This window comes from Nannospalax galili, unplaced genomic scaffold, assembly GCF_000622305.1.
Source record: "Nannospalax galili isolate Female #2095 unplaced genomic scaffold, S.galili_v1.0 scaffold1687, whole genome shotgun sequence".
NCBI lineage: Eukaryota > Metazoa > Chordata > Mammalia > Rodentia > Spalacidae > Nannospalax > Nannospalax galili.
In genome coordinates, this window is record NW_008357037.1 from 241,896 (window position 1) to 265,545 (window position 23,650).

At 48.4% G+C, this 23,650-nt stretch overlaps 1 protein-coding gene across 4 annotated transcripts in view; it reads left to right on the forward strand.

Moving 5' to 3' along the window:
• Positions 1-23,650, forward strand: part of Axl (AXL receptor tyrosine kinase) — a 31,493-nt gene that overhangs the window by 5,577 nt on the left and 2,266 nt on the right. The window contains exons 5-19 of one of the 4 annotated variants that reach the window (XM_008854986.3): positions 2,689-2,769; positions 2,900-3,015; positions 5,534-5,744; positions 6,041-6,180; positions 6,773-6,923; positions 7,144-7,170; positions 9,762-9,894; positions 10,198-10,289; positions 15,008-15,103; positions 15,240-15,317; positions 17,043-17,135; positions 17,508-17,629; positions 18,229-18,338; positions 20,905-21,064; positions 21,294-21,430. In XM_008854986.3, coding sequence (XP_008853208.1) covers positions 2,689-2,769; positions 2,900-3,015; positions 5,534-5,744; positions 6,041-6,180; positions 6,773-6,923; positions 7,144-7,170; positions 9,762-9,894; positions 10,198-10,289; positions 15,008-15,103; positions 15,240-15,317; positions 17,043-17,135; positions 17,508-17,629; positions 18,229-18,338; positions 20,905-21,064; positions 21,294-21,430 — 1,747 coding nt within the window. The remainder of the gene's footprint in view (positions 1-2,688; positions 2,770-2,899; positions 3,016-5,533; positions 5,745-6,040; positions 6,181-6,772; positions 6,924-7,143; positions 7,171-9,761; positions 9,895-10,197; positions 10,290-15,007; positions 15,104-15,239; positions 15,318-17,042; positions 17,136-17,507; positions 17,630-18,228; positions 18,339-20,904; positions 21,065-21,293; positions 21,431-23,650) is intronic. The other 3 variants (XM_008854987.3, XM_029557131.1, XM_029557132.1) reach the window with 3 other exon arrangements.

Sequence of the window (23,650 nt, forward strand, 5' to 3'; positions counted from 1 at the left end):
GGGGGGGGTTCCTAGACCCCTTGGTCCATCCTGGAGTTCTCATTTGAGGTGCAGCCCCTGTGGCTTGGGAAGGAGGACCCCGGGACTGCGCCCTCTCCCAGTGCGCCCGGAAGTGGGGGCTGGGGGGGCTCTCCGGTGACTCAGGCGGGGGCAGGAATGCTGCGGTCGGAACAGAACCCGGCTCCAGAACCCCCCCTCCACTCCAGGACTGCTCCTGCCCTGCCAGCCTATGGAGCCAGCTCCCTCGGGATGGACCCCACGTGCCAGGTGGCTGGACGGGACCCATGGCCCGCATCCCCTTGGCCTCCTGCCCGCCGGAGGCCACTCATCCCTCCTCGCTACAGGGGCTGCACTGCAGGCACCTGACCTTAGCTGGGAATGGCAGTCTGCCTGGGCAGCAGTGACTAGGGCGCTTCCCTGCCCACCCCCTTCCGGCCTTCGAGACGGATTTTCCCTCGTTCCACTCCCTCTGCTGACGGAGAAAAGGAAACTTTGTGTCTGCAGAGCGAGGCCACTCTCCAAATAATGAGGTGGTGGGCACGCCGCGCACGCAAACGCAGATGCCGGAATCAAACAAGTACGAGATGTCCCCAGATCCACCGGGACCATGATGCACAAATAGGCGGGCACATGCTCAGAATCACAGGCCCAAGACTAGGTCCTCTATACATCCTGCAACACCAACGTGTTTATCTGTGAATGTTCCATAAATGGTTTGCCTGTCTGTGTTTGTGTGGCTATGTCTGGAATGTTTGTATTTGTACACGTCTTTATGTGTGTTCATGGTGGTGACACAGGGCACACACATACACACACAAAGGTGGGCACACCAGCAGATACACAAAAACTTAGACACATTCTGTCCCACAACCCATTCCCAGACACACAAACATTTATTCAAAACACATTAACTGGCTTACCAGTGACACACGCTCCCCAAAACACAGATGCCCAGACACAAGTTCATTCACTTCCCAGACATAATTGTGCAATCCTGTCATCCCTATTACTACAGAGGCTGAGACAGGATGGCAAGTTCAAAGCCTGCCTGAGCTACCCAGTGAGTTCAAGGCCAGCCTGGGCGATGTAGTGAGAGCCTATCTCAAAAGAACAAGTAAAAAGAGGCGAGGCTATAGCTTAGTAGGAGGGCACCTGCCTGGAATTCAATGAGGAGCTATGGCCATAGCGCAGTGGTTGAGAACTTACTACTGTGCATGATGCCCTGGGCTCAATGGAAACATTTCACTTGGGCTGGAGAGATGGCTCAGAGGTGAAGAGCACTGGCTGCTCTAGCAGAGGATCTGAGCTCAGCTCCCAGCACCCACATCAGGTGGCTCACAACCACCTGTAACTCCTGCTCCGGGTATATGACACCCCCTCTGAACTCCAAGGGCACTGCATACACACACACACACACACACACACACACACACACAAATATGTTTTAAAATTCACCCTTAAAAAATAAAAAGTAAAATAAAATTCACCCATTCAACAAAACTTTGGGGAGCACCTACCGTGTGCTAGGTCATGCTGTCACCAAAGACCATTAAACAGACAGTCTGCTCTCCTGGAGCAGACATTCTACCAAGGGAAAGCAGCAATAGGATACCTGTGGAACATGCAGAGCACACGGGCAACAAGAAAAAGCAAAGCAGGGAAGGGGGTAGATATGGACAGTAGGTTCCAGTTTCCCACAGACTAGTCAGGGACAGAGTAACAGAGGTGTCACCTGAGGAGCCAGCACCAAGGGTGCAGAGCATGTCACATGGACATCTGTGGGAAGACTGTGTCAAACAAAAGGAACAGAAGTGTTTAATTCCCACGGTGGAACTGTGTGTGTGTGTGTGTGTGTGTGTGTGTGTGTGTGGTGTTCAAGAACACCTGAAGGCCAATGTGTTGGGGGTAGACTGAGCCAAGAGAACAGTTATGGGAGGCAAGCTTATCAATGAGCAAACACTTGTACATGATCCCACACTCACATCCTTAAGCGTATGTTCACCCTATGTGGAAAATGTGTTGGTACTAGTATATGAATGCACTTCTCTCTCAATCTTAATCTCTCTCTCTTTCTATCTCTCCAATACTGGAGACTCAATCCAGGGACTCATACACAATAGGAAGTCCTCTACCCACTCAGCTTAGCTACATCCCCCAATCTTCTCTTTGTTGTCTTAGTTTGAGACAAAATCTTGAATTCACTCTGTGTAGCCCAGATAGATCTTGACCTTGAGATGACGCTGCCTCAGTCTTCCTAGTAGCTAGGGTGACAGGTGTGTGCCACCTGGCCCAGTAGGTGCAAAACACTTCAGTGTGTCTATATGTATGCCTGCCTGCATGTCTGAATATGTCTGTGTGAGTTGTGTGTGTGTGTGCATATATGTAAGCATGTGTGTTTCTGTGTGCCCCTTTATGGGTTGTGGGACTGTATGGGTTACTATCTGGATCTATAACAACAGTGAGACTATCTGTGGTTATATGTGTCATATTTGTTCATGAGGTGAGGGGCAGAACTTGTGTCTGGGCATAGAGTTTGTGTGTTCCTAATGTGTTGTTCTCCCTCTCGATGCAAATGCCAGGTAGGCTGGACTGACCATCCAGGTTAGGCAAAGTGTGGTAACTCAGCATGGCGTGGGAGTCTCCTCTCATCCACCCGACACTGCGTTCCCTTCTCACATTCTCCCCCAGGCCTGAACAAGACGTCTTCTTTCTCCTGTGAAGCCCATAACGCCAAGGGGGTCACCACCTCGCGCACGGCCACCGTCACAGGTGACAGCAAAAGGATTCTGGGAGCTGGGTGACAAAGGGAGGACCAGAGGTCAGAGTAGAAGGCGGAGGGCAGGTGGAGAGCTTAGGGCAAAGGTTCCCAAGAGCCAGTTCTCCCCTCATCTGTCCACAGTGCTCCCCCAGCGACCCCGTGACCTCCACTTGGTTTCCCGCCAGCCCACGGAGCTAGAGGTGGCTTGGACCCCTGGCCTGAGTGGCATCTACCCCCTCACCCACTGCAACCTGCAGGTGAGACCCCCGACATTGATCACCTCATTCTCAGCCCTCCTTCCATGCATACCCACAAGCCCACATCTTCCCCCTGGGCCGGGGGGCCGGGGAAAGCAGCCCTTCCAGGCCGCTGGAGTATTGAGAAGCTACAGAGCCTCCAGTCAAGCCAGGTTCCAGGATTCTAATCCTCACTTCGCCTGCTGGCTGTGTAAACTTGAGCAGGTGCCTTAATCATTCTTGGCCTCAGTTCTCCTGTCTATAAAATGGGCATGATGGTAATATCTACCAGATAGGCTTGTGGGAGTTCAGTGAATGAATGCAAGTGCAAACTTAAAATAGTCTTTGATGCCAGGCCTGGTGGCACATGCCTTTAATCCCTGCACTCAGGAGGCAGAGGCAGGCGGATCGTTGTGAGTTCAAGGCCAGCCTGGCCTACATAGTGAGTTTAGGTCAGCTGGGACTACAGGGAGACCCTGTCTCAAAAAGAGAAAAAAAAACAGTATTTGGAACAAAGAGATGGATTATGAACTAGTAGCTGCTTTATTATTTTCAGTATTAAGTGATATTAACTGTAGCCAAATGGGGATCTCTGAGCCAGCAGGACCTGGAGCTGTCCCTGTCCCTGTGTTATGTTCTTCATCTTATCCTTGACCACTCTAGGTTGTCACTGTCTAGAGTAGGTCTGTCCCCATCTGACATTTGGTCTCTCTGAGGGCAAGGCCAGGAGCTGTCGTAGTCATATAGTCACCTCAGAATTGTCTAGCATAGGGGGCATAACAGCCAGGACACAGTAGAATAGGCCTAGAATGCCAGCACTTAGGGACAAGAAGATTGCAAGTTCAAGGCTAAATTTTTTTTAAAAGCTCAAGGTATAGTTTAGCCATAGAGCACTTGCCTAGACTCCACCAGTGTGGGATCAGGGGTAGGGCTCAGCCATAGAGCTCCTATGAGGGCTTGGAGCACGGTTCAGTAATAGAGTTCTGGCAAAAAAATTCACCAGTGAAGGGCTAGGAAAGAACCTGCCTAGAATCCACCAGTAAGGGGCTGGAGCTAGGGCTCAGTGCAGAGTGCTTACCTAGACTCCACAAGTGAGAGGTTCCTCCCTTTCAAGGTATGGGACTAAGAGACCTTAAGAGGGAAGTGGCCCTTTAGCTCATGACTGGAAGGACAAAGCTGAGGTTTAATCCTGGAAGTTCCCGACTTGAAAGACCTCAAATGCCAGATCAGGCACCAGCTGCACTTCTACCCACATCCATGCAGTGTCCCCAGAAAAGCAGAAGTGTGTTTTCTTCCGTCTCTGGGTCTCACTTCCTGCTGAACATAGACTAAGGCTGGAGGGCTCCTAACGGAGGGTCATGACCATCCTAGGGAAACGAGAAGTAGAACTAGGCATGAGCCCACTGTCTTCACCCATCTCCCCTTTGTCCTGGCAGAGGTTCCTCTTCCCATCTGTCACTATGGGTCAGAGAGCAGGTATGGGGGCAGTCTTGTCCACCACCCCCCCTCCGGCTACCCACCATCTGCCTGCCTCCTCCTAGGGTCTTGTAATGCCACTGTCACCCTCTCTGGGGACTATGTGACTCTGGGGACTGTGTGACTTTGGGAAAGCTATTGAATGTCTGGGCCTCAGCATTCTCATGTGTAAAATGGGAATGAGAAAAAGAATTGAGCCCATAAATAGTGGTGAGATGATGTGTTTATCCAAGAACAGGCTTAATGGGGTAAGGAGGGGGTTGGCTTCCAAACTGTTGACTATTGGGGCTGAGGTGTACCTTAGTGGTAGAGTACTTGCCTAGCACAAACAAGACCTCTGGGTTCCACCCCCATCATGGCCAAAAAAAAGAGTCTGGAGAGAGGTCTCAGTTTGTACAGTGTTTACCATGCAAATGTAAGGACCTGTGTCTGATCCCCAGAACCCACAAAACAAAGCTGAGCATGATGGAATATCCTTGTAATCCCAGTTCTGGGGAGGCAGAAACAGGTGAATCCCTGGAGTTCAATGGCCAGTCAGCCTAGTCAAAACAGTTAGCCCCAGGTCCTGTCTCAAAATACAAGTGGAGGCTAGTGAGACAGTTCAGCAGGTAAAGGTACCTGCTGCCAGGCCTAATGACCTGAGTTCAATTCCTAGAATCCACATGGCAGAAGGAAAACGTGGATTCCCACAAGTTGTCCTCTAACTTTTGTGTGTGCCAGGCAAGTGCTCTACTGCTGAGCTGCTCCTTTGGCCCATACATTTAATCTTTAAACAACTTTTGAAGGTATCTCTTCCTCTCAACTTCCATTTTCTAGATGAGGAAACTGAGGCTCAAAGAGAAAAAAGGTCTTGTGTTGCCAGAGGTGGCGAGACATGGTGTGGCCATATGTTTCCTTTCTTTCCAAACACAAGTATCTGTGTTGTCCTGTAGTGTGACAAGACACACACACACACACACACACACACACACTTACACACGTATACACTTGCACATCCTTGCAAACTTGTATAATTGTACTAGGACCATCACAATCAAAAGTGGTGTCCCTGTCCTGTCCTCAGGCTGTGATGTCAGACGATGGGGTGGGCATCTGGCTGAGAGAGTCAGACCCTCCGGAGGAACCCCTCACCTTGCAAGTATCTGTGCCCCCTCACCAGCTTCGGCTGGAAAAGCTTCATCCTCACACCCCGTATCATATCCGGGTATCCTGCACCAGCAGCCAAGGTCCCTCTCCCTGGACCCACTGGTTTCCTGTGGAGACCCCGGAGGGAGGTAAGACAGGTTGGGGAGGGAGATGTCACCCATTGCTCTGCTGGACCTTGTTTTCAGTGGTGCCACCCCAGCTTCTCCCCCTCCCCTTTACCTCACATGGCCTCAGTCTCCTACTTGTCCAGCCCCTGACCCCTCATCTCTGCCCTCCGGCCTCTCTCCAGGTCTCTCCTTGTGCTCATGGAAGGCCTGCACAAGTTACCCACGCGCTAGCCCTTTGCACCCTGCCCCCACATCCTGGGAACAGGGGAGGGGGTCAGAAAGAGGTGTACCAGCTTCCCCTCTTCCCTGTCCTCCAGTGCCCTTGGGTCCCCCTGAGAACGTTAGCGCCATGCGGAATGGGAGCCAGGCCCTCGTGCGTTGGCAGGAGCCAAGGGTGCCCCTGCAGGGCACCCTGCTAGGGTACCGGCTGGCATATCGAGGCCAGGACACCCCCGAGGTGGGTGCTGCTGGCTGGGTTAGGGTGGAATGGTGTGGGAGGAGGGAAATGGGGAAGCGTTGGAAAGGTAGTAATGAGAGGCTGTGTAAGTTGGGTACTATTCGGTTGAACCATGCCCAGTGAGGGGTATCCCAGGATCTTAAATGGGTTCACAGAGAGGGGTTAAGGAATGTCATGATAAAAATACCTCAGTAGGCCTCTATCCATTTTACAACAATTATTTCTATAGCATCTTGAGAAAGGGGTGCCTTTTCCTAATTTGTGCAAAGGTTTTTACATGGATTAGCTATGCCCCAAGGTAGAGATAGAATGGGACATTAGAAGGGGTTGGATGAAGATGGAAAGATGAGAATTCAGTTCTTTAACAAAAGAGTTCCTCAGATCTTGTGCTAAGGATCTGAGGACGTGACCAGATATGAGACAGAGTTCCTGCCCTGTGTAAACAATATTCCAGAGGGCATGGGGATAGAGATGTGGAGATGAAGGGTAGGAGACAAGGGGCATGGACTAAAGAAAAAAGATGGGGCTGAGAGTGATGTCTTAGGAGTCATGGGCCTGGGTCCACCCTTGATGCCACCTCTGGACTTTCTAGGTGCTTATGGATATAGGGCTAAAGCGAGAGGTGACCCTGGAACTGCGGGGGCACAGGCCTGTGGCTAACCTGACCGTGTCTGTAGCAGCCTATACCTCAGCTGGGGATGGGCCCTGGAGCCTCCCTGTGCCCCTGGAGTCCTGGCGCCCAGGTAACAGCAAAGCCATACCAGCCCCCTTCAACTTGTCCCCCAGGGCCTTACCTCTTCCTGACACCCCTGACTTGCTCCCTGAACCTTTGAGGCTCCCTACTCTAGGCTCTGTTCCTACCCTAAGCCTGGCACCAAGCCTCCCTCCCTTAACCCCCTCACTTGTGTCACACAAGTCTTGCCCTCTCTGAGCACATCTCCCCTCTGTCCTTTCTCCTCACAGGGCAAGGACAGCCAGTCCACCAGCTGGGTAAGGGCTTTTGTGCCCCCTTTCTCTCACTCCCCTCAACATGCAAGGAGGGCCTCTTTAGCACACATGTACTTTTAGAACACCCCCTTCATGCTTCTCAAGCACATTACTCTAACTCTACTTCCTGGATTTGCATGGTCCTTGAAGGAGGTGCCTACATTACCCAGTGAGTGGTATGGGTAAATGGATAGATTCATGGACACATGTGCATGGATATGGGTATATGGAGAGTGAATTGGTGTACACATGGATGCATGGTTGGGTGGGTGGGTGGATGGATGGGTGGGTGAGTGGATGGGTGGGTGGATAGATGGATGGATGGATGAATGAGTGGACTGATGGGTGGGTTGGTGGAGATGGATAGATGGATGGAAAGACTGAAAGATAGGTGGGTGGATGGATGCATGAATGAATGGATGAGTGGGTAGGTACGTGGATGGGTATATGGAGAGTAGATTGGTGTACACTTGTTTAAATGAATGAATGCGTGGAAAGAAAGATTGAAGGATAGGTGAATGGATGCATGCATGAATGGGTAGATGCATGCATGCATGGGTAGATGTATGTAAGTATGCATGAATGGGCGATGTATGTATGCATACACGAATGGATGGATGCATGCATGCATGAATGGGCGATGTATGCATGCGTACATGAATGGGCAGATGGATATGTGGGTGGGTTATGGAGAATGAATTGTTATGCAGATAGATGAACATATGTGTAGACAGATCAATAGATGAATAGATGGATAGATAGAGCAATGTAAGGAAAGGGGGAAGGAGGACCTGCCTCATATCCATCCTTGTCCAATATTTCTCTAGCCGTTCTCAAACCCTCCTCCTGCTTCCACTGACCTTCCTGACACCAGGACAGCCACTGCCTGCAGCTCCACCTACTCTCTGAATGCTCTTCACACACCTCCTCATATTTCTTCACATACTTTTCCCACTCTCATCCATCCTCCCTTCATGTCTTGTGATAACCCTTTCTTCTTCACACATGCATATTGCACACCCAACTTCTACGCACATCTTCTATGTACAGTGACCCTGTCACCATACATTGCACAATTGCAACCACTGAAAAATGTTCAGTTCACAGCTATTCCAGACCCTATAATTATGCCTGCCCAGGCATCAAGCATCTGATCCTCCTTAGCCATAAACCTCTTCACCCTTACAAGTCCAACCTCTTCTCTGCCTTTGTCTCCCCGACACACACACCTTGTACAGCCAACACATGCCCATACTCCAGTCCTTCCATACTCTATTTCAAGCCTGCCCTTTTTCCACATCTTACCCCCACTCCTCACCTTCCCCTTCACATCTTCTGTATGTTCACTGCACATGCTTCTCACACTGAAGCTTCGTTCTTAAAAATCATCGCTCACAGCCTGGCATGTCAGCACACCCTTGCACCTTCAACACTTGAGATGTGGAGGCGGGAGAATTGGGAGAATTAGGGGTTTAAGGCCAGCCTGGGCTACACCAAATTCTGTCCCCAAAAGATGAAAGAAAAAAAAAGCAGAGGCTGAAATGTAGCTCAGTTGGTAGAGTGCTTGCTTAGCATTCACAAGGCCCTGGGTTCCATCCCCAGTACCGCATAAACCGGGCATGGTGGTGCATGCCTGTAATCCTAGCCCTTGGAAGGTTGAGGCAAAATTAGAAGTTCAAGATCATCCTTGACTACATAGCAAATCTGAGACCAGCTGGGTTTCATGAGACCCTGTCTGAAAACAAAACAAGACAAAACAAAACAAAACAAAAACTCAGGAGCTGGAGTAATGGCTCAGCAATTAAGAGCACTTAATGTTCTTCCAAGGACTCAAGTTCAGTTCCCAGCACCCATGTCAAGCAGCTGTAACTCCAGCTCCAGGGTATCCAACGCCCTGTTCTGGCTCTGTGGGCACCTGCACATACATAGCATACACATACATAAAGAAAAATAAATTGTTTTTAAAAAACAAAAACAAAAAATAAAGACTGGACACTATATTTCTCATGTGCCCCAAACCGCTGCAACAATCACCCCACTCTGCTCGCACAAGTCCCCTTTGCACATTTATTTCTCTCTCATTCATGCCATCATTGAGCTCTCCCTTATCCTTGGTCCCCCAGCCTCAAGCTACTTCCGCGTGCTCCACACACCATCCTACACCACATGGATTCTCTCTGTTGTTTTTCCACACCCATGTCACCTTGTACAGTTTTCACATCTCTCTCTCTCACACACACACCTACACTACTTTAGATTTACTCACATCCTCCCATGTCTGTCCATCCCCCTTACACACTCAAACCCACTGCACACACATCTCACCTTCCCATTCCACCCACTGCACACTCCTCAGATACAGATCTACCTCACTCTCCCCTTACCCATCCTGCAAGTTTCTCAGGCTTTCTACTCACAGGGCTCTTCATACAACATACATTGCGTGCCAGGCCCAGCCCAGTTTTCTCGGATTCGCCAAATACACCACATCTTTTTCCATGCCTCCCTGCCTTCCTACCACGTTACTCCCTTGGGCCCCAGGGAATTGATCTAGGACCCTAGCCGTGATCTGTCCCCCCATACCCCTCTGACAGTGAGTGAACCCCCACCTCCTGCCTTCTCGTGGCCCTGGTGGTATGTACTGCTGGGAGCAGTTGTGGCCGCTGCCTGTGTCCTCATCTTGGCCCTCTTCCTTGTCCATCGGCGGAAGAAGGAGACCCGCTATGGGTGAGTTAGAACTCCGTGGAAGAGGCTCCTGTGGACTGGGATGGAGAGACTGGAATCAGGGAAACCCAGTGAGGATGCTGGTGTGGGATGGGTGATTGTGAGGCATCAGAATGAGAATGAGGAGGCCTAAGGAATGGATGGAAAGCAGAGAATAACGGTCCATGATGTGCTCAGCAAACCCCAGAAGGGAGACAGAGTACCAGTAGGGCTTGGGAATGCACTGGTGTTTGCGTCTGTCCCCAGTGGAAGGATGGGTTTCCATGTGGTTCTGCCCTGGGGTTACCTTCTCCCCTCTCCCCGCAGTGAGGTGTTTGAGCCAACGGTGGAAAGAGGTGAACTGGTAGTCAGGTACCGTGTCCGCAAGTCCTACAGTCGCCGGACCACTGAAGCCACCTGTAAGTGAACTTTATGCCTCCTTCCTTGCAGTGGTATGGAGCTAAAAGAATGTGTAAAGAACTGCCCCTGCTGGGCTTCTGTAGATGCGTAAGACAAAAGTTTCTGAAGGTCTTTAGAATACCTGGATGTTAGAACCACAGGCGCTGAAACAGTGAAATTTGGAACCACACGCAGCTTTGGAACACTAGACTGATAGGATACTGAATTAATTTTCTTGTTATGACAAAATACATAAACAACTTCAGGAAAGAAGAGTTTATTTTGGTTTGGGGGTGGGGTGTTGGGTTTGTTTTTTTGTTTGTTTGCTTGCTTGCTTGTTTGTTTTAGACAAGGTCTCCCTGTAGCTGGCCTAAAACTCACTATGTAGACCAGGCCCCTGAGTGCTGGGATTAAAGGCATGTGCCACCAACACCTGGATAGGAGGAGTTCATTTGGGTTCACAGTTTGAAGATGTAGGATATCTTGGTGGGGAAGGCCTCGGGCTGCAGGAGTCTGAGAAGGATGGTCACATTTCATCTGCAGACAGAAGGCACAGAAAAGTGAATGTTGGTGCTCGGCTCATGCACTCCTTTTTGTTCAGTTCAGAGCCCCAGCCCATGGAATGGTGCTGCTCATATTTAGGGTGGGTCTTCCCACTTCAGTTAACCCAATCTAGAAACTCTCATAGACATGTCTAGAGGCTTGTCACCTAGTTCATTCTAGATCCTGTTAAGTTGATATTAACCATCACAAATATACGTTTTTGGTTTTGTTTGAAACAAGGTCTTGTGTAGACCAGACTGGACTTGAACATCTTGTCCTGCCTCCATCTCCCAAGTGCTAGGATTGCAGGCATGTGCCACCACATCTGGCTTTTTTTTTTTTTTTTTTTTTTTGACGGAGTCTCACTCTATAACCCAGGCTAACCTGTCTCAACCTCCTGAGTGCTGGGATCACAGGCCTACCAGGCTAGTATAATTGAATCTCACAGTAAACCTTAAGAACACCAAATCTAAGAGCCATAGGATCTTGGAAAAATGTAATGATGATAATGATGAAGATGATGATGATGAAGGTGGTAGTGAGATGAAGATGAAGATGGTGTCATGAGCTGATGATGGTAATATGATTGTAACATGATAGCCCACCCTGGAGCAGCCTATGTGACAAATGCTGTTCTAAGCATTCTACACACATCACCTCCTTTGAGTCCCAAAGACCTGAGAGCCTGTTCTCACCCTCCTTTAACAGATGAGGGAGATGTGGCATAGAGTAGTTAAGTAACTTACTCAACACCACACACACAGCTTATAGAGTAGATAACTGAAATTTGAACCCAAGCAGTTTTTCTCTGAAGTCATTTTATTTGTTTAGTTTTGTTTGTTTTGTGACAGGGACTCATGTGGCCCAGGCTTTCCTTGAACTTTCAATGTAGTCAAGATTCATCTTAAAGTCTGATCCTCTTGCCTCTAACAACTTGCTCTGAAATCTATTTCTCTCCCTCCCTCCCTCCCTCCCTTCTTCCCTCCTTCTCTTTTTACCTCTCTCCTGGGGCTGGAACCCAGGGCCTTGTACATTCTAGGCAAGCAGGGCACCTTGGAGCCCTATCCTCAACCCTTAGTTTCTTCAGACAAGGTCTCACTATGTAGCTAAGGCTGGCCTTGAACTCTCTAGCCTCCCACGTCAGCCTCACAAGTGCTGGGATAGCAGGAGTATGCTACCACATCCTACCTGAAGTCTCCACTCCAAACTGCCACACTCCACTGTTTCTTTGAGTTATAGAATCTTAGAATCAATCAATAAGATTATAGTGTCAATCTTGGTCTGAAAATGTGTTCAGTACCACAGACTCTTAATGGTTTTTTAAACCATAGAATCTTAGGGCTATAGACCCATAAGATTGTAGAGTCATGGACAGTGCCAGCTAAGGACAGATCTCAGAGGCCACCCAGTCAAAGCTCAGTATTCCAGTAGGGGAAACTAAAATCCAGAAAGAAAAAGGCCAGACTAGGTCTGGATCTAGCACACAGCAAGTAGATGGCCAGGATCCCAGGGGATGCTGGGAAAGAGCTGGGAAAGAAATTTATTTGGGAAGACAAGGAAGCGGCAGCAAAAAGGTCGCAGAAATTTGACGGAATAATACACACCAGCGGCTCTTGGAGCGTGAGCCTGGTCCCAGGGGTTCTGGAGACCTGAGTGGGGTCCATGAGGTCAGAACCATTTTCACAGTTGTACCCAGACGATCCTTGTTCTGCTTTCTCACTCTTCAGAAGCTTTCAAGGGAGCTTCCCTCGGGCTCTCTGACCTGAGGTGGTGTCATCAAGAATTGGTAGTTGAAGGAACATATGCTTGTGTGTTATTGTGGTTTTTAAAAATTATTGTCATAAGTAGTGCATGGTGATAGAACATGGGAGGCCGAAGCAGAAGGATTTTTAAGTTCAAGGCTCACCTGGGCTATGGAGTATGTTCAAGGCCAGCCTATATAACTTAGTGAGACCCTATCTCAGAATAAAAAGCAAAAAGAGGGCTGCGGATACAGCCCAACCCTCAGTGCTAGAGTGCCTGCCTAGAATCCCCCAGTGAGGGGCTGGAGGCCTGGTTCAGTGGTAGAGCGCTTGCCTAGAATTCACCAGTGAAGAACTGGAGGCCTGGCTTAGTGGTGGAGGGCTTGTTGATCATGTACAAGGTTCTGGGTTCTACCCCCAGCACTGAAAGAACAACAAAAAAATCCCAAAACAAAAAAATCCAATACTGCTGTTTTAATTTTTAATACAATAAACATCTATAGCTATAGTATTCATATCTATTGTGTTTGCTTTGATGGTACAGACACTAAAATTAGAATGATGTATATGTACAGATGTATGTATGTATGTATATATATATATACATATATAACCTATGTCTGTAAAACCCACTAAGAATTCTTATGGGTTTGGGATGTAACTTAGTGGCAGAGTGCTTGCCTAGCATGCATCAGGCCCTAGGGTCCATCCCCAGTACCGCCAAGAAAGCAAACAAAAAAGCAAGCAATAAAAGGCTGGACATGGTGGCACATGCATTTAATTCCTGTCCTCAGGAGGTAGAGGCAGGAAGATCAGGAGTTCAAGGTCACCTTTGGCTACATAGCAAGTTCAAAGGAAACCTGAGCTATGTGAGAGCCTGCCTCAAAAAAAAAAAAAAAAAAAGTTCTTGCTGGACATGGTGGCATACTCCTTTAATTCCAGCACTCAGGAAGCAGAGGCAGGCAAATCTCTGAGTTCAGGGCCAGCCTGGTCTACATAGTGAGTTCCAGGCCAGCTGGGGCTACAGGGGGACCCTGCCTCAAAAAAAACACACACAAAAAAGTTCTTTGTAGCCGTCACTAATTTTTACATATAAGTCAGTATGTTTGAGAACTGTCACCTTGACAGTAATGAAAATGCGTAAATCACAGCTGTACACAGCAGCTACCGTACGGCAACTGCCTTCTAGACATACTGCTGAAAGAAACCAGAGAGCAAAGAGAATATGCTGTGTGGTTCCATTTCTGCACCATCCCCGAACAGAGAAAACTAGCCGATTGGCTTTGGTGGTGCACACCAGTAATCCCAGCGCTTGAGAGACTCAAGCTGGCTTTCAACTGAAATTTATAAGAGATATGGAAGTATTCAGTATATTTAATAAATTTTTTTTGAAAACTGGGTGTGACGGTGCATGCCCATAACCCTAGCACTTAGGAAGCTGAGGCAGGAGGATTGCCATGAGTACAAGACTAGGTATTGAGACTAGTTCTTTTTATCTGAGACAGGGTCTCCCTGTAGCTCCAATTGGCCTGGCACTTGCTATGTAGACCAGGCTGGCCTCGATCTCATAGAGATCCACCTGCTTCTGCCTCCCAAGTGCTGGGACTTTTTAAAGCGTGAGCCACAACACCCAGCTGAGACTGTTTTTTTTTAATTTTTATTTTATGTTGAGTGTTATGCCTACATGTGTGTAAGTGCACCCATGTTGTACAATGCCCTTAAAGGTCAGAAGAGGGCATTGACTCTCCTAGAACTGGAGTTTTGGATGGTTAGTAGCTGCCATGTGGGTGCTGGGATTCGAACTCAGGTCTTCTGCAAGAACAGCCAGTGCTCTTAACCACTGAGCCAGCTCTCCAGTCCGAGACCATATTTTTTTAAATGGATTGACTATCATGTCTGCCGCACTGCCTAATAATGTTCTTACATAAAGATTTATTTTTCTAAGACTTGTGTAACCCAAGCTGGCCTCAAATTTGCAGTAATCCTCCTGCTTTGCCTCCTGAGAACTGGGATTACAGGCGTGTGTCACCACACTGTCTTATTTATTTTACAATCTCATAATTGTAATATTATGAGGCAATTACAGTGGAATAATTAGATGCATGTATATAATGATCTAGTCAGGTTAATTAGCGAATTAGCATTTCCATCTCTTTAAACATTTGTCCTTTCTTATGATGAGAAACGTCAAGCTCCATTCCAAAAAGAAATATGTTTAACAACTGGTACATTGACCAATCAGAGTGTCCACTGGAGCAAGAGTGTGACCAGGATTTAACCTTGCAGTGCTTCTATAGGAGAAGATTTATGGACTCCAAGAGCTGGGGATGGCTTGGGGGTGCTTGGGGTAATAGCTGATTTTGAACCAACATGGAAGCAGTTCAAGGAGTCCTTCCTGGCACATGTCACCTTCCTGTCAACCTTGCTGCATGGTTCTGTTCACCCCACTGCAGTGAACAGCCTGGGCATCAGTGAAGAGCTGAAGGAGAAGCTACGAGACGTGATGGTAGATCGGCATAAGGTGGCCCTGGGAAAGACCCTGGGAGAAGGTGCGTGCATCTCTCCAACACACTCACAGTCTACTCGAGCCCTGAGGTTCTTCTCTCCCCCACCCTCACCCAATTGCAGGTGACACAGTCTTCATGAGTCCCTCCAAGACCAGTGTCTTCTTTCTTCCCACCACAGGAGAGTTTGGTGCTGTGATGGAGGGCCAACTCAACCAGGATGACTCTATCCTCAAGGTGGCCGTGAAGACGATGAAAAGTAAGTCTGTGCGTGTGTGCATGCAGATGTGGGCACCAGTCCCTAGCCCAGGCCTCTTCCCTATGACCCAGGGAAGCAGGGGACAGAAAAGCTACAGGCAAAACGGCCACAACATAGAATCCAGTGTTTCCAGCAGGGAAATGGGACCCATGCCAGACAGTTCAAGAGAAGGAACTGAATACACTATCCTATCAAAGGATGGCTTGAAATGATAACTGGGGCAGGGACACAACCGGCTTAGCAGCAGGAAATCACTTTCACCCATAGGCCTGAAGGGCCAGAGGAGGAAATTGTGCTACCAGAGCCCATGTCCAGGAGGAAGCTGGGAAACAGAATTAAGGGTTGCCCTGGGAGAGCTAGAAACACGGAGGACATACAGCATCACCAAGGCAATTCCCGAAGCAGAAAGAGTGAGCTATCCTGGCTTCTTCTCCTCTTGCCTTCCTACAATCCTCCCATCAGTTTGGCAGTTTGCCAAACTCCAATAGGAAAGCAGGTAGGAAAGAGACCTGGGAAATGTAGTTTTCAGGGGCTAGCCTCTTGTTACACAGAACTGAGCCGGGCCAGGTCAGAATGAGGCACAGTTGGCCACTTCATTTACCAGTGGAAGTCTCAGGCTTGTGACTCTCCCTCTCCAAGGCTTCCTTCCTCCTTTGGAAAAATCATTCATAAGTCCCTATCCCCTAGGGGGGTGTTATGAGACAAGCCACTTATTGCCAGGGGTGGCATGTAGTATTTGCTGTTAAGGTGGAACATGGCTACATCACTCTATCATCAGAGAGGGTAGGAGCCAATTCAGAGTTACCGCACAGGAAATTCAGGAGGAAGTCTTTTTCATACAGGGAAAAAGAAAGCATAGAGTGTTCAGGCTGGGCCTAGAGCTTAGGGAGGAATGATCCTTAGTGAATGGTAAAGTTTGAGGGTCATCATTCATTTGCATACTCATTATTGAGTGTCTCTTCTGTACCACGTACCCTTCTTTGGGGGAAGGGGGAATATGGAAGATTTCACATCCAATCAAATGCCCTACCTCTGAGCTACAGTCCACTGCTTTTTTTCATTTTGAGACAGCATCTTGTTGTGTAGCCCAGGCTGGCCTCCAACTCATAATCCTCCTTCCTCTGCTTCCTGAGTTGTTGGCATCACAAGTAAGCACCACCATGTCAGGACCTACCATGCCCAGCCTCCTCATCTTTAAAATGGGCTAATAAGGTGGCCTACATAATCCCAACATTTGAGAGACTGAGGCAGAAGGATGAGTTCCAAACTAGCTTGGGCTATAGACTGAAACCCTGTTAACAAAACAAACCCAATAAAAGGGGAGGGGCCTCGGGTTATGGCTCAGAGGAAGAGTGCTTCCCTAGAATCCTCTAGTGAAGGGTGGGGGGTGGCGGGGTGGTTCAGTGGTAGAGCACTTATCTAGAATCTTCCAATGAATGATGACTCTGAAGTAGAGCTCTTGCCTGGGATCTACCAGTGATGGACTTGCCTTAGCAAAGCCCTGGGTTCTACCCTTAGCACTACATACATAAACAGGCTAATAATACATGCATTTATTGAGGATTAAATAACTTAATAGAAGTAAAACAGAGAGTACAGCGTCTTTCAACTCAGTAGTAACAGTTGATAGAGATGATGATGATGATGATGATGGTAGACAGGAGGAGGAGGGAAGGACTCCTTCTTCTCTTCCCTCCAGATACTCACCTCCCTTTCTCCCCGAAGTTGCCATCTGCACGCGGTCAGAGCTGGAGGACTTCCTGAGTGAAGCAGTCTGCATGAAGGAATTCGACCACCCCAATGTCATGAGGCTCATTGGTGAGGGAGGGGCGCATTCCTACAGGGCCACCCCAGAGTGAAGACCCCCTCCTTCTGTGATGGAAAAATCAAACCTCCAGGCTCCCTGCACCCCCTCTTTCAAGATCAGCAAGCTCCCCTTCCTCTGCTTCCTCAGCTTGGAATGTGACCTCTGACCTTTCCCAGAAATAGCTGAGGTCCCCAGGAGGGTTCCAGAATAAAACATCCCTGGGAAATGGCTTCTCCACAGTTGCATCCTTACCACCCACCTCCAAACAATGTGGAGACTCTATTTGAGGGGGTGGGAGAAGGGGGAGGCTAAATCCATCTGGGAATGGGGCTGGGTTTCCCCCTTCTGCGGAGCCAGAGTGACTGATCTGCCTGGGGGCTCAGGCGTCTGTTTCCAGGGATCTGATCGAGAGGGTTTCCCAGAACCTGTGGTCATCTTACCTTTCATGAAACATGGGGACCTACACAGTTTCCTCCTCTATTCCCGGCTTGGAGACCAGCCAGTGGTGAGGAACATTCCATTTTCCAGTCCATACGCATTCACTGACCACCTACCAGGAACCTAGACATTGAGAAGGAAGACTATAGTTGACCTTGAGTTTGCACCCATGGATCCTGTACTGTAAGGGACAGGGTGGGGGGGAGACAGTAAATAAGCAAACACATACATAAGCAAGACCACTTAAGTGCTAGGAAGAATGTATACAAGGAAGAAAGACAAGTTGGCCCTGGAATTAATTTGAATGGAGGAAAGGCCTGACTTAGGAGGGTGACATTGAAAGAGATACTGACTGAGGAGATGGTGGGTGATCCTGGCAGGAAGTAATCCCAACCAAGGGCATAGCATGGGCTAAGGTCTGAAGACCAGGGAGGTGGCCAGTGTCTGGAGTGTTTGTCAAAGGCAAGAACAATAGCCTACCAAGTCAAAGAGGGGTTGATCTTAGAGGGTCCTGTAGCTATGGAAAAGGATCGATTTTATTCTCAATGACGCCATGGAAAACCGTTGCAGACAGAGCTAGGCGCACATAAGAAGGGAAAGAGGGCTTAGGAGTGATGTCCTTTGGGGACTCATCTGACTACTACTCTTCCTTGCCTTGGTTCCCAGTTCCTGCCCACTCAGATGCTGGTGAAGTTCATGGCCGACATTGCCAGTGGCATGGAGTACCTGAGTACCAAGAGATTCATACACCGGGACCTGGCTGCCAGGAACTGCATGTGAGTTTTGATAGCCCCTCCTTCCTCCAGGAGCTTCCTCCCTCTTTCCCAGGATAAAAGGGGAGCTGGACCCACCAGGGAAGGGCAGAAGTACAGAGACGGTTGAAGAGGTGTGTTAGTCAACTTTTTGTCACTGTGACAAAATGCCTGAGAAGAACAACTGGAAGAAGAAAGATTTAATTTGGCTCCTGGTTTCAGAGGTTCCGGGCCATGGTCACATGGCTCCATCACTGTGGGCCTGTGGTGAGGCAGAGCATCATGGTAGACAAAGCACAGGTGGAGCAGAGCTGCTCACCTTGTGGGAGCTAGAAAGCAGAAAGAAAGACAGGAAGTGGCCAGATATACAAAGCTACATCCCCAAAGATGTACTTGCTCCTGTTAGATCCCACCTCCTAGGAATCCATTCAGCTGTGAACTCATCAATGCGTAGTGTCCTATGATCCAGTCACCTCTCAACAGTGTCATCAGCTGAGGATCAAGCCTTCAGCACATCCTTTTGGGGGTATACTTCACATCTAAATTGTAAGAAAAGACTAACAAGGGGCTAGAGAGATGGCTCAGTGGTTAAGAGTACCAGCTGCACCAGCAGAGGACCCAGGTTCGATTCCCAGCAGCCACATGGCAGCTAACAACTGTTCCAGGGCCTCTTTTGGCCTCTGTGGGCTTTGCACGACACAGGTGCACTTACATACATGGAGGCAAAACGCTTACACACATAAAATAAAAATAAGTCCATCAAAAAAAGTTCAAAGAAAAGACTAAAAAGGGAGTCTGGGAAGGCTTTCTGGAGAAGCCCTAAACTGAGGTCTTGAAAGATTTAGATATGGAGAGAGAAGAGACAGGAGGCAGGAGGCAACTCAGTGCACAGCATGAGGTAAACAAAGGGACAGAGGTGACAGATGGGTGGTGACATAAGCCTCCCCTCTGTCTCTGAAGGAAAACTTTGGAGAAAGAGACTCCTCAGAAGTGCACAAGCAGAAAATAAGCCTGAACTGGGGTTAAAGAGAGATGAGGCTGGAAGGCATGCCATCACAGGCTTAGAGTATTAGTTTCATGACCATGTCAGACTCCTAGGCCTGTACCACCAGGCCCCGGCCAAATGACTTATGTAGATAACTCCCAACCCCAAACCAGGATCTAATCAAGGTTCCCATATTGCATTTTGTTGTTACATGGTTTTGGTCTATTTTAACCTAAAGCAGACCCTGACACCACTTTTTCATATTTTTTAATATTTTATTAGTTTATGTTATATGTATGAATGTTATTGCCTGCATGTATGTAAGTACACCTATATCATGCAAGCAATGCCTGCAGAGGTCCAAAGAGGGTGTTGATTCCCTGGAACTGGAGTTATGGACAGCTGTTGTCATGTGGGTGCTGAGACTAGGACCCGGGTCCTCTGCAAGAGCAGCCGGTGCTCCTACCCACTGAGCTGTCTCTCCACTTTTTTGTATTTTCATAGCAGATTTTTTTGTTTGAGCCAAGGCCAGTTGCCTGATAGGATGTGCTGTACTGAAGATGTGTCTGTTTGCTGGGTGGTGTTCCATGATATCAAGGTTCTATTTTCTATTTAGGTGATGGATATATGGATGTGTTTGCTCAGTTATGATTTGTGCTTATGTGGGGTTTTTGCTTGGTTTCTGTTTGGTTTGGTTTGGCCTGGTTTGGTTTTTTGAGACAAGCTCATATAGCCTAGGCTGGCCTCGATTTCACTATGTAGCCAAAGCTGACCATGAACTCCTGATTCTCCTACCGCTACCTCCCAAGTGCTGGGATTTACATATTTGTGCTACCAGGCCTGGCTTGTGGGGTGTGTGTGAGTGTGTGTGTGTGTGTGTGTGTGTGTGTGTGTGAGTGTATTTGTGTATTTTGAGATAGGGTCTTACTACATAACCCAAGCTGACTTGGAACTCACTATATAACACAGGCTGACCTTTGAACATACAATCTTCCTGCATCAGGCTCTGGACTGCTGGGATTACAGGTGTGTAAAACCACACCTAGCCATGTGCACATTTCTGTATATCATATATATCAAGGAAACATAAAACAACAGGGAATTAAACCTAGGGAGCCTGGGAAGGCTCTCTAGAATTTGATAAAAAGCCAAAGCTGGGGGCTGGAGAGATGGCTCAGCAATTAAGAGCACACGCTGCTCTTGCAGAGGACCTGAGTTTGGGTCCCAGCATCCACATGGCAGCTAACAATCATGTGTAATTCTAGTTCCAAGGGATCTGACACTCTCTTCTGACCTCTGTGGGCCTTGCAGGCAGGACAAGGGTACAATTACATTCGTGCAGGCAATACATTCATACGCATAAAATAAATATTTTTTAAAAGCCAAAGCTGAACAAGCTCTTAGAAGCCCTTTGTCCATATTCATTTTAGAAGAAACGAGATAAAGCACTTCCCTCTGGGACTTGGAGAGGGTGCTGGAGTCAGATCCCTGCTCTCAGGTAGAAACATGAGGTCGGCAGGAGATGGAGTCATAGTTGAGATCCAGCAGGCTTCCTGGTGAAGATGACCCATGCCCTGACCCTGTTGCCTTCCCCAATCTGGGCAGGCTGAACGAGAACATGTCTGTGTGTGTGGCGGACTTCGGGCTCTCTAAGAAGATCTACAATGGGGACTACTACCGCCAAGGACGCATTGCCAAGATGCCAGTCAAGTGGATTGCCATCGAGAGTCTGGCAGATCGAGTGTACACCAGCAAGAGTGATGTGGTATGTGTGCCCCAGCCAGGAGTGGGGAATCACACAGTGTGGGGGTAGGGGACAAGATATGAGAAGCTGCAGGGCTCACAGGGACAAAATCTTTACATGCGTACCAGTGATGCACTTGTAGATATGGCTGTGAACAAATGCTCATATGTGATTGAACACCCAAACTTGTATGTTGGGGGGCGGAGTGTGCGGAGAGATCCTCTTACTCTCTCTCCTCTACTTTCCACAGTGGTCCTTTGGCGTGACAATGTGGGAGATTGCCACCCGGGGCCAAACCCCCTATCCAGGAGTGGAGAACAGTGAGATTTACGACTACCTGCGCCAGGGGAATCGCCTGAAGCAGCCTGTGGACTGTCTGGATGGCTTGTGAGGACCCTTCCATCCCCCTAACTCCACCTCAGAATTCACTCCAAACCCGATTACCCACACAGATCCCTAACATCTCTAGAACTCTCTTAAAGTGCATAGAATCCCTCAGAATGTTGAGAAATCCACTCCCCCGTCAACCAGTGTTCTGAGCAGGCCCATTCCCAGCCATCCACGGGGTGCGAGTCCACCAAAGGCACTTTTCCTGCTTTGACTGCTGTGTGGAACGCAGGCTGGATCAACCCTCTCCCTCCCCAGCCCGGTATTCTTTTTTTAAAAAAATATTTTATTTAGTATTTTTTTTTTTTTTGGTCTTTTTGAGACAGGGTCTCCCTGTAACCCCAGCTGTCCTGGAACTCACTATGTAGACCAGGCTGGCCTTTAACTCACAGAGATCTGCCTGACTCTGCCTCCCGAGTGCTGGAATCAAAGGCGTGTGCCACCACACCCGGTTTTTGTTTAGTATTTTTATTTTATGTGTATGAGTGTATTGCCTGCATGTTCGTTAGTGTACCCATGTCATGCAATGCCTGAGGAAGTCAGAAAAGAGCATTGGATCCCGTGGAACTGGAGTTACAGACAGTTGTTAGCTGCCATGTGGGTGCTAGGAATCAAACCCCGGCCCTCTGCAAGAACAGCCAGTATTAAGCACTGATCCACCTCTCCAGCCCTCAGCTTAGTATTCTTAAGCAGTGAACAACTGTACAACCTTCCTGGGCAGCCCTAGCCCTGGGACCCCCAGCCCCCTCCCCTTTATTTCTCATCTAGGAGACTTCTAATTCATCCCAGGCTCCTGTGGTTTTCCTCACATGCTTCAGTACCCAAGGCCCTCTGCAAAACTCTCCACTCTGTTTTACTAACCTTCACTAGACTCTCACTTCTCTGACATGCTTATCAACCTTTGCAGTATTGTAGCATGCAGAGAAGGGTGTGACATCAGTCAGTACTTTGAGGTTAAAGAGAAGATGTTGCTTGGGTCAGGAGGAGAGAGTCTGGGATTCAGACTCCCCAGGCTTCCTTTGGACACTCCAAGAACTGAGGGGGATAAGAATAGGAGCTAACACTTTATAGAACTTACCAGAAGGCAGTGATTTAGGTGCTTTGCATGAATTAGCTCATTTGATCCCTTACGACAGTCACAGGAAGTAGGTAGTGTCATGAGTTTGCAGAGGAGAAAACTGAGATCTACAGGGAGCGTGAATCACTTGCCAAAGGTTTATACAGCTTGTGTATTAGTTATCTACGCTCCAAAATCTAACCGCTTAAAATAAACAAACATTTCCCGTTTTACACGGTTTCTGAAGACCAGAGGCTGAGAATTGCTTAGCAGGGTGATTCTCCTTGGGGTCTGTAACAAGGTTAGTCAGGATGGCTGCTGGGGCTGTAGCCATGTAAAGACTGGGGCTGGAAGACCACTTTCAAGACGTCGTGTTCACATGGTTGAGGCAAGAAGCCTCAGTTTCTCGCCAAGAGAACCTTTTCATAGCCCCACTGGAGACTTCTCACAACATGGAGATCCAAGAGAACATGCACGGGGTCTCTGAAATACCTTTCACGACCTAGTCTTAGAAGTCACATGCATACCATCACTTGTGCTGAGCCAGAAGCAAGTCATTAAGCCCTGCCCACACTCGAGGGGAGAGGCCTTAGTCACTAGCTTTTGAAGGAAAAGAGTGTCAAAGAATTTATGGACATATGTAAATCAGTCTAGATGACTTCTAATTCATCTCAGATTCCCATATTGGCTCCCCACCCTACATATGTTTGGTAAATGGCAAAGCCAGGCTTTAAAATTAAGAAAGTTTGTTGCAGGGGTGGGTGGGAGGAGCGGTAGAGGAGCTAAAGCAAACCCTTGTCAAAAACTACCTGAGGGGCTAGAGAGATGGCTCAGCAGTTAAGAGCACTGACTGTTCCTGCAGAAGACCTGGGTTCAAATCCCAGCATCCACATGGTGGTTAATGACTGTCTGTAACTCCAGTTCCAGGGGATTTGACACCCTCTTCTGTCCTCCCATACACTTCATGACATGGGTGCACTTACACACATGCAGGCATAACACTCATACATAAAAATTTTTAAAAATTTAAACAGGCTGGGCATGGTGGCTCATGCATTTAATCCCAGCACTTGGGAGGCAGAGGCAGGCAGATCTCTGTGAGTTCAGGCCAGCCTGGTCTACACAGTGAGTTCCAGGACAGCTGGGGCTACAGAGAGACCCTG